Consider the following 10,718-nt stretch of genomic DNA (forward strand, 5'->3'; position numbering starts at 1 on the left):
ATATATATATATATATATATATATATATATATATATATATATATATACAAATGACAAAATATCAGTACCGGGGCTGCTCAGCGTCGCCCTCCATGTTGAGGAAGACTGTGTTCATCATGGAGAAAGTCCAGTGGGCGGGCAGAAGGTCCTGGAGCTGAGGAATTGTCAGGCGGCTCACCACCACCAGCTTGGTGGTCCACACCAGCAGCCTTCCCTTCAGAGACCACTCCGCGAATGCGATGAGAAAGTCATGATCGAGACTCACCACTACCACCATCGAGCACAACGACAGCCGACGCACCTGCTGATGGAGACACGCTGGCTGACTCTGGCAACAGTGCATCTTCGCTAACAATAATACGACGCTGCAGCAGTGTGATAAACACTTGTCCTCCCGACCCTAAGTGGGATAACGAACTGCCATTCTATGACTACCTTCTATTCCTCACCTGTATTAAAGGTACGTAATGTCTAATTGCATCGTCCACCACGACGTACTGACGTTAATGACGTTGTCATCACATTATTTGCGCCACACAACTATATTATGGAAAGCGCTTCTCAATATCGATGCAATTTGCAAAGTCACCTGTGTGAGAGGTGCCTGCGTACCATTGTCGTGGATTGGTTTGCATTATAATAAGCAGGAAGAAAGGCACCTTGTAAAGTTTGTTCCTAATAAACTAAGTGTTTCGCATGGACTAACTGACCTACCTGACGTGCTAAGGGAATCAACTTCGATAGGCGATCAGTAATGCTGGTGTTTCTCTTCTCTAAATTCACTTCAAATGTTGCCTTCACTTGTAACTGTTCCCATGCTGACTTTCCTTGAAGATCCTGCAAATAATACAAATTTTAAATATTATCTGTAAGTGTGATATCAGCTGTCAGTGATACAGTGCTGCTAGCTTTAGAGTTTCACACACTAAAGAGCAAACGTTGGCACGATCCTGCTGTTGTACGTTGAAGTAATTTTATGCAGAATGTATGGTCACTCTTTACTTATGATGTCTGTATCAATTATTATGCACGCTATTTGAATTTTTAAGCTGATGTCAGTGCGAAGAGTATGTGATGTTTCAGGGAACAAACCTGTCTCCTTACCATCATTTAACAGAAATATAAAATAGTGGACTAACCCAAGAAGCATGGAACATTTCCGCCCCTATACGGAATTCAGCATGCTGGGGATGCCCTCAGCGGGAATCGACGAATGAAGTTAATTATTCCTGCCGACCAATCTTCCACACAAAGGTATACATATTATTAAGATATAATGCAATGCATATAATACACACTATTTACCTTCACTACCTCTGAAGAAGTGGTAGTACTGTCCGTTATGATGATGATGGTACATGAAGCGTTTAGTGGATTCCTCAGTAGTGCTATTGCACCACCAGTATACAGGACCAGCTCCCGCCCACCTGTTCATGTATAGTATTTATTTACTTAGTTATCTATTTGCAGTTAAAATCCACTTTATTTATTTATTTAATCATTCATTTCCTTATTGATTTGTAGTTGAATTCCAGTTCGTTTATATATTTATTTATCTATTCTTTTGTAGTAGTAGTAGTAGTAGTAGTAGTAGTAGTAGTAGTAGTAGTAGTAGTAGTAGCAGTGATAAAAGTAGTAGTAGTAGTAATAGTAGTAATAGTAGTAGTAGTAGTAGTAGTAGTAGTAGTAGTAGTATCATAAATCTAAAAACAAAAATGAGCACGTCGACAATTTCACGTTCATGTCATTGAGTTTTTATCCGCAAATTGACATTATCAGACCTTACCTCGCATTCTTGGACGAGCAGTTGCGACGCCAAGGCAAGTTACCAGCACCAGCTTCGCGAGCATATTGGTGCTCGGCTGCAGCGGCCACCACCATTGGGGTTAAAACAGTTAACTTGTGGCTGCGCAGCCCTCTTTATATATTGTTTCACAGAGGCTGCTCCACGTGCAGAAAACGTGCTAGCATGTTCTATGCATATTGATTGGCTTTTGTGCAACGTGTGTGTGTGCGAGTAAAAGAAATTGTTCTAAAATAACGTTTTGTTGTGAATGAATCTTTCATTTCCGCAGTTTTGGTGGAGAATATCACACGATTATCTCTCTCTCTCTCTCTCTCTCTCTCTCTCTCTCTCTCTCTCTCTCTCTCTCTCTCTCTCTCTCTGCGCTCCCGTTTACAAACATACATGTTTTATCTATTTATCTATCTTATAGTAAATTTATAATAATAACAACGATAGGATAGGATGCTAATGGTAGTTGCAGCAATGTCACTTTACCAACTTATGGATTGTAAACTTAAACAAGTCTAACTATTCAAGTACGAAAACTCCAGATTACCTTATAGGGAATGAAGAGAGTATTGTTTAGTAAAAAATTAATAGTTTTTTTTTTTTCGACAGAACGTTCCGCACCTAAGAGAGTTCTGAAGTTTTTTTTTTTTACTTATTTATTTATTTTTATTTTTTTTTTTTCGAAATATATAAGATGTGAATCCGCTGCCAACCACTTTTTTTTTTTTACCACCTGCCTGCTGCTACCACTGTTTCAAATTGAAGTTACTGCCGCTGCAAAACTATATATATATATATATATATATATATATATATATATATATATATATATATATATAGATAGATAGATAGATAGATAGATAGATAGATAGATAGATAGATAGATAGATAGATAGATAGATAGATATATATGCTTCGCGTGGGTAATGACAAGTTTTATAGAATGCTTAATTTTTTTTTATTATTATTATTTAAAGGGAATTGATTTTTTCTTTTTTTTTCTGTTTAACATACGGTTTCCTTAGTCAATTAAGGTTAAGACGGTGACTGATTTGCCATTTAGGAACCGTTACCCCAAATGGATGTAACAATCAGTGATTTAAGGTCACTGATTGTTATTAGAAACTTAAGCCTTACATAGAAGTTCAGTGGAGAATACGAGTGTGTTAAAAATGAGACCCAGCAGGAGGAGGATGAAGGCGCCTTGTGTGTGGTTAATGGTGAGGGTTGGTAAACCATCCTCATTTACAGCCTTAGCTTCTGTCTGGCCCTGCTTATCTGCAGCCTGACGCTGCCGTTTTCTTCTCTGACTCCTGAGCTGAGTCTCTCTCATCAGATCCTCTGTCCACTTATCATAGAGGCCAGCCTGCCGATAATTCATTAGTAGTGCATTTCAGAATTTGAGACGCTAACATTGACTGAAGATAATGATTTTATGAACACTACTTAACTTTTATAAACGAGAATGTGATAGAGTTGATATTTCAGATGTAAGATTACTAAAGTATGGAATAATTCGCTAGACCTACCTCCAAGGTGGCCACGATCAACCTGTCCAGCTGAGCCTTGTAGGGCGCGTCGTGCGGGATTGGCCATCCGCAAGGCGAGGGAAAGACGGACCCACGACTCACGTACAGACGGGTGCTGCCGTCCGCCTCCGTGAATTCGTCCAGAATTTTATAATGAATGTATTTTTTTGGATCTAAATGGGCGCTTCTGTGAAAATAGTCACAAATGAGTAACACACACTCACACACACACACACACACACACACACACACACACACACACACACACACACACACACACACACACACACACACACACACACACACACACACACAAAAAAAAAAAAAAAAAAAAAAAAACACACACACATTTCCCTGGTTAAAAACTGACGATTTATTTTATCGCAAGTACTTTATAATCAATACTGGTAAGTTGTTATCAATGACATCTTTCTTCTTGGCTCTAGACGTTGAATGTAGACTCAGGATTCAGAAGCAGATGCGCTGGGCATCGACAGTACTCTCATACAAAAACCTTTCAATTTGTTTCATATCATTGAAGTTCTGTTCGGTTGTGATGAAGTCTCAACTACCGCACTTGGTAGTCACTTGATATAGCTTTCTTCTTGTAACACTAGATGTACTGCTGCAGTATAACGTCAGCAGCTTTTATTGAGTCATTGTCGGTATGGCAACAGCTCCATCCTGTTGATCTCCCTTATCACTTGTTGCAGGCTTAGGGATTGATCCCGCAATCTCCCATATCATCTGATTTTAACCGTAATCTCCAACCAAGCAGTCTGTGACTGTCCTTAGTAATTTCCTTCTTTCTGTATGTTATTTTTTTTTTCCTGATACTGATCCTCCGCCTCAAAATCTGCAAAATTGGTAATGGTATCCTGCCCATTTCGCCTTAGCAAAGACTTCCACGCAACTATTAAAATAGTAATGTTCATTTCTTCCCACGTCTTTTCCCAATAATGTATTAAAAAGACAATATCGTATATCTTCGAAACGTGTACGACCAGCACGTAAAATCTTCCAACATATCGCTACAAAGATTCAGGCAGGCGACCAGTACACCGGCCATGACTCACGCGCTACTCTTCTTTCCACCTTTTATTGCAAAATACCAAAAATGACCCCGAAAAAGGGAAATTACACAAGGGAAATTGCTTTATTTTTTCTAAAGTAACCCTTAAACTATGAATATGACGATTAGAACTGTAATATGTACCGCACTCCTGTACAACAAAACAAATTTAATTTACGTTACTTTTTAATCAAGGCCCTCTTGAGACCCTCCATCAGTGAAGGTCCAGGGTTCATAAGGCTGCCCAAAGTTCGCAGCAATGGAGATTCTGATTTCTCGTAGAACTTACGGTGTTTTTCTCCGTAACTAGGCATGGTCACCCTGGAAAAAGAAAATAATGTAATCAAAAGATATCTTTGACTTGACTTGATTATAGATGTTGAATACTATTTCCATAATAAACTGGTGGACACTAATTTCCTATGTACCCCATTAATGAACATCAACTCATTGCACTGGACACATTGGATCCTCATTGACTGTGGGGCGTCCATCTGTATTCTTTGTACCGCTGTGATGGACGCTTGCCCATCATGTTGCAGACCCATCCATCTGCATCCTTTGTACCTCAGTTGATCAACTGGGGGCCCATTGATACCCTTTTGCTCCTATCAATATAATTTTTGCCTCTCTTCATTAACGGACAATAGATATATGTTTCTTACTTAAAGGAGACACATTGTGTTTATGATAAATATTGTTTTGTGTCCATAGGAACGGTGCATACATAATTATATTTAACTTGAACCATATTTCATTCTCAAACAAAGTTTAGAAAGGAAAAAACGCAGTTTATTTGTTGATTTATATAAACTTTCCATATCAATATTTTTCCTGTAATTTTTATGACAAAAATTTTGGAGCTTATAAAGAATTTTCTAAGTCGTATTTTTTTTTTCCTAGTCCTGACCTTAATTTTTTTTCAGTCCCAACATTTTTTTTTTTATAATAGATATACGTTCCTTACTTAAGATAGTTTAGTTTAGATAGTGTAGTTTTTGACACATTTTTTGAGTTTCATATCATGATACTCCGATTAAAGAAAAAATCCGTATCATATGAATAATTATTCTGCCATTGCTTCCTTCCTTTATATATATTGTACTTGTAATTGAAGAAAAATTTCACTTTGATTCTTAAGGTATAAAAGAATTTCTGGCACACATTACATGTCAACATGGTCGACGATTTCCTCGAGTGTCTCTGGACGTGGTGGATATTTGGGAAGGGTGAGAGAGGCAGTCAGGTTGCCGCGGTAGGCCAGACCGAGAATGAGGGCGAACACCAACCAGGCAGCCACCAGAACTCTGCTAGAGGAGGTGTTTAAAAGGCGACGAGGAAGGTTCTGGCCGAGCAGCATCCCCACCATGTCCTTGAACACCGGCCCTACACCCACGTTTGGGTGTCCATCATGTCCTGCACGAATGAGCTGTGAAATACATTTTTTTTTTTTTTTATTATGTAAAAGCTACAGGCCAAGGGGAACAAAATTTTCATAAAGGAAAGGACCACCGAGTTCGGTAGATTTGTTTGATTTATCAGTAGATATTGCACTGCACAGCGCTTAGTAAATCAATCTTTTTACCTGCCACAAAAGGAATGGAAAGAAGACGACATGTCCAATCACTGCTATCCACACTTCTATGGACAGGGGATAGTAAATACTCTTCCATCGAGGCTCCAGATCGGGTTTAACGATGCCAAATGACAAATATGCATTTTCATATACGTAGGTGAAGTCGTATCTCTCCACTTGTTCAGGGAGCAGCACGTAAATAATGGGGGCGATCAGTGAGACCCGCTCCTCGACCCGTCTCGTCACCTTGGAAGACAAATTATGCCGATATACTCTTAGATTGATTAAGCGAATTTTTATATAAATCTTAAGTAACATGCCTTTTTATGCTGAAATTATTAAGGTTGTCAGTAAAGCCTCTACTTCATTACAGCCACAGATAATGCCGACACTCTTGACAAGTATTCAGTGCGTTTATCAAATTGAAGTGATTTGCCGTAAAATAGAATTTAAAAAAACATGAAATCTAATGTTCCATGGCACTATATACCTCTCTCTCTCTCTCTCTCTCTCTCTCTCTCTCTCTCTCTCTCTCTCTCTCTCTCTCTCTCTCTCTCTCTCTCTCATGTCCTGAATCTTCCCACATATCTATGAAATGTGGTTCCATCGCTGATTTCCTGCATTTGCGTCTATTGCAAGAATTTAGGGAGTAAAAGAACTAACTAAAGTAATTACATTTCGCTCTGTTCTACACTGCCTTTCAAGTTTATACAAACAGATTTACTTGGCTTGCATTTCTGGACGTTTGCATCATACACCGAATGCCATAGAAATGAAAAGATTTAGGAAGTTTGCGTCACACACACACACACACACACACACACACACACACACACACACACAGCTTAGGCAGTATCCTGTAATACGTACTTCCATTGGCTCATCTCGACCATTTCTTCGCTGCCCACCCAATCTCTCTCTTAATTTTAGATGAGATGCTTCTGACAGTATTGTATATTCCCCGTCCTGTTTTACGCATAGGTTTGTAAACATAATCAAATAAAACTTTATAAATACCTAAATGAATAAAATCTCCTAGGCGCAACTGCTAGTTTTAAAATTCTCCTGAAAAAGATTAGAAAAAAAAATAGACGTTGTATATAAAATAGCTTGCTTAATTTCACAACTCACCTCAACCCAGGAAGATGTCGGAAGAAGCCGGAAAGTAAAGTTAAGCACCGAGGCAATGGCCTCCAACATGCGGTAGTCAGAACCACGAAATACAGTTGTCTTGGAACCATCAGATACCATCACCTCTTCCTCGTCCCAGTAAGGCATATAGGGTCCAGATGTCACGTTCACTTTGGCGCCGTGGAAACTTTAAAACGTGCAATGTAAAATAATCTAGTGTAAAAGAGTCATGTGCATGTTTTCAGAGAACTCGCCGCTATGGATTTAATATTCAAAATACCAACAGTTTATTTTTATTTTAACGAATCATTTAATTATAATAAACAAACAAACTTTTCAAATTTGTCTTGAAAGAAGGAGACGGAAGAAAGATATTTGAATCCGTGAGCTGGTGTCCAAAAGGCGATCTTGACAACGTGAGAGCCATTCGGGCTGTATGGCAAGTATGTGTACACGCTGCATCTGTACAAATTTAGATGGCAAAAAATGAATGAGATAGGTATTATGCACATTATTCTGGATATATAACATTCCTAATTAAATAATTAAAATTAATTAATCTTGAGAGTCGAGATGCACTAACTAATCAATCTACCTGTCACAGAAATCAGGTTCTATGCACGCCTGTATTTTCAAGAATTCATTGAAAAAGGAAAGTACCATTTTTCCCTGTGAGGACCCACAGAAGGAAAAATACTGGCATAGCCAAATTTCACCTAAACCTAGCGCAGAACCCCACGCCTGGGAGAAGTTTCACATTTGTTAGCGAGTGTCCCACGCCGGACGCATCTCGTACGGGCAGGTCAAGTGAGGAACCCACTCTGTTTCCAGTTGTTGGGAGAGGAGATCGTCCGTGTCTCTCTCTCTCTCTCTCTCTCTCTCTCTCTCTCTCTCTCTCTCTCTCTCTCTCTCTCTCTCTCTCTCTCTCTCTCTCTCTCTCTCGTAATCAGATGTTTCCAGGAAATGAGGTCTGTGTCTAAAGATTCCTGTCGTTTATTGTCTGTCAACCTTATCACCTCACGTTATCGGTTCATGGTTACCGACACGAGAAGTTACGATAATGCATAGTGAAGATTAATAAAGAAAGTAAACAAGACTTTTTTTTCCAACATTAAATCTTTATGTGCACACACACACACACACACACACACACACACACACACACACACACACACACACACACACACACACACACACACACACACACACCTTTACAAACGACAGTATATAAGTACCGGGGCTGCTCAACGTCGCCCTCCATATTGAGGAAGACCGTGTTCATCATGGAGAAAGTCCAGTGGGCGGGCAGAAGAGCCTGGAGGTTCGGAAGGGTCAGGTGGCTCACCACAACAAGCCTGGTGGTCCACACCAGCAGCCGGCCCTTCAGAGACCACTCGGCGAAGGCGACGAGGAAGTCAGGGTCATAACTTACCACCACCACAATCGAGCACCACGACAGCTGACGCACCTGCTGACGGAGGACAAGCTGTCTGATTCCGGCAACAGTTTAACTTCGCTATAATATAGCACTACAGGAGCCTGAGAAACATTAATCTTTCAAATATCAGTGTAACTTGAATTTACGCACACACTCCGCCACTCTTCGATTACAACCTGTCTACCTTCTCTCTACTCGAATCCTCCACAAGCGTAAGAATGCATTGACACGAGTGTCTTGAACGCTTATGCACTGGCTTCCAATGCCTTCGAGACCAGTCCGGCAATAAAGGCCCAGGCTCTTTTTCTCTGCTGAACACCAGATTACAATGAACACTCTTTTCTATACTTGATACAACATAAACTTTAAACTGATGCTAGGGAAGATATCTGTACTTGTCGTATTGTGCTTGAAAAACGCACCGAACTAGCTGGCATGCAAAGCAGAGCTAATGAGGCTCCAGCTCCTCAGTCGACAGAAATTTTTTATACTTAAAACACTTCTTATATGAGAAAGAACCACATTGAGCACCCAACAGGTTTCGGAACGGACGAAACTAGTTTTTACAAAGCAAAAAAATAAGCGAAAACTCGTAATCCCTAGAACATGCACGAATTATAAAAGGAACAAAACACTACAAGGTGAGGTTATGTTTTATACAGAGCACGAAATTAAATCAACTGCTCCAATCATATTATTCTTATGCAAACATTAGACGAAACTGAATAGGAAGCATCATGCAATATTTGAGATCTGAATGGTCATGTATCAGGAAAAAATAAATAGCTTTTTTTGTTAGTAATTCATCGACCGTATAATTCCTCAATATTGAACGTAATATAGATGACCAATTGAAAGAGTTACCTACGTGACGTGCAAAGGTGATCACCTCCGACGCGTGGTCAGTAAAGCTGCTGTTGGTGTCTTTTAATTTTGCTTCAAATATTGCCAACATTTGCCGCTGGTCCCACGTTGACTTTTCGAGCAGGCCCTGGAGACAAACATATATAGTACGTTGTAGATTATTTTGACTATGAGTCAGCGGCATTAAGCTATCCATGCAAATCTTCAAGGCGTGTGATGTGGGGGTGGCGTGATCTTGCCAGCACCACTTACAAGTATATCGCTCCAAATCCTTTAATTTATATTATATATATATATATATATATATATATATATATATATATATATATATATATATATATATATATATATATATATATATATATATATATATATATATATATATATATATATATATATATGCTTTTACTCAAGAAAATATTCATATATTTAATTAATGCACGATGTAACATAATTGATACCCAATGTTACAACGTAAGATACAGTGTTAAAGTTTATAGTATATAGCGTACTTTGTTTACCTTCACGATGCTTGAAGAAGTGATGGTTCTGTCCATTATAACGATGGAGGTACAAAAAGCGCTTGGTTGATTCTCCATCAACTCTGCTCCACCACCAGTATGCAAGACCAACTCCTTCCCACCTGCCCATATATATATATATATATATATATATATATATATATATATATATATATATATATATATATATATATATATATATATATATATATATATATATATATATATATATATATATATATATATATATATATATATATATATATATATATATATATATATATATCAGTCATAGTTTCTTGTGATTATACAAATGAACATTCCTCTCTCTCTCTCTCTCTCTCTCTCTCTCTCTCTCTCTCTCTCTCTCTCTCTCTCTCTCTCGATCAAACCTCACCTCGCATTTTGGGACGGGCAGTTGCGACGCCAAGACAAGTTACCAGCACCAGCTTCACGAGCATATTGGTGCTCGGCTGCAGCAGCCACCACCATTGGAGCTAAAACAGTTAACTTGTGGCGGCGCAGCCCTGATTATATAGTGTTTCACAGAGGCTGCCTCACGTGTAGAAAACGTGCGATTAACCAGCATGTTTTATACATATGATTACCTTCTGTGCAACGTCAGTGTGTCCGTATAAAGAGAATTGTTCTGAGATAACGTTTCGTTGTGAATAAATAATTTTCAGATTCAATTCTCTCTCTCTCTCTCTCTCTCTCTCTCTCTCTCTCTCTCTCTCACACACACACACACACACACACACACACACACACACACATACATACATACATACA

At 38.9% G+C, this 10,718-nt stretch overlaps 2 protein-coding genes across 2 annotated transcripts; both read right to left on the reverse strand.

Annotated features, from left to right (window-relative positions):
• Window positions 1-61: 61 nt before the first annotated feature.
• Window positions 62-1,867, reverse strand: LOC135114404 (uncharacterized). Its single transcript, XM_064030306.1, has 4 exons — window positions 1,787-1,867; window positions 1,306-1,427; window positions 715-837; window positions 62-301 (listed from the first exon to the last, which is right to left on the reverse strand). Exons 1-4 carry the CDS (start codon window positions 1,848-1,850, stop codon window positions 62-64), a joined length of 549 nt encoding a protein of 182 aa, XP_063886376.1. The 5' UTR covers window positions 1,851-1,867.
• A 911-nt stretch (window positions 1,868-2,778) lies between these two features.
• LOC135114486 (ionotropic receptor 93a-like) lies at window positions 2,779-10,614 on the reverse strand. Its single transcript, XM_064030388.1, has 11 exons — window positions 10,324-10,614; window positions 9,927-10,048; window positions 9,410-9,532; window positions 8,339-8,571; window positions 7,437-7,565; window positions 7,104-7,290; window positions 5,982-6,218; window positions 5,566-5,825; window positions 4,580-4,717; window positions 3,325-3,511; window positions 2,779-3,161 (listed from the first exon to the last, which is right to left on the reverse strand). Exons 1-11 carry the CDS (start codon window positions 10,385-10,387, stop codon window positions 2,922-2,924), a joined length of 1,920 nt encoding a protein of 639 aa, XP_063886458.1. The 5' UTR covers window positions 10,388-10,614; the 3' UTR covers window positions 2,779-2,921.
• Between the last annotated feature and the right edge of the window lie 104 nt (window positions 10,615-10,718).

Source organism: Scylla paramamosain, chromosome 27 (assembly GCF_035594125.1).
Source record: "Scylla paramamosain isolate STU-SP2022 chromosome 27, ASM3559412v1, whole genome shotgun sequence".
NCBI lineage: Eukaryota > Metazoa > Arthropoda > Malacostraca > Decapoda > Portunidae > Scylla > Scylla paramamosain.

Excerpts from the sequence above, each read along its gene's own strand:
- LOC135114486 (XM_064030388.1), bottom strand. The coding sequence starts at position 10,387 with ATGCTCGTGAAGCTGGTGCTGGTAACTTGTCTTGGCGTCGCAACTGCC. Across the intron at positions 9,533-9,926 it reads CTTCTTCAAGCATCGTGAAG|GGCCTGCTCGAAAAGTCAAC; the intron begins GTAAACAAAGTA and ends GTTTGTCTCCAG. Across the intron at positions 4,718-5,565 it reads ATCGTCGACCATGTTGACAT|GGTGACCATGCCTAGTTACG; the intron begins GTAATGTGTGCC and ends TTCTTTTTCCAG.
- LOC135114404 (XM_064030306.1), bottom strand. The coding sequence starts at position 1,850 with ATGCTCGCGAAGCTGGTGCTGGTAACTTGCCTTGGCGTCGCAACTGCT. Across the intron at positions 838-1,305 it reads CTTCTTCAGAGGTAGTGAAG|GATCTTCAAGGAAAGTCAGC; the intron begins GTAAATAGTGTG and ends TATTATTTGCAG. Across the intron at positions 302-714 it reads TGATTCCCTTAGCACGTCAG|GTGCGTCGGCTGTCGTTGTG; the intron begins GTAGGTCAGTTA and ends CTCCATCAGCAG.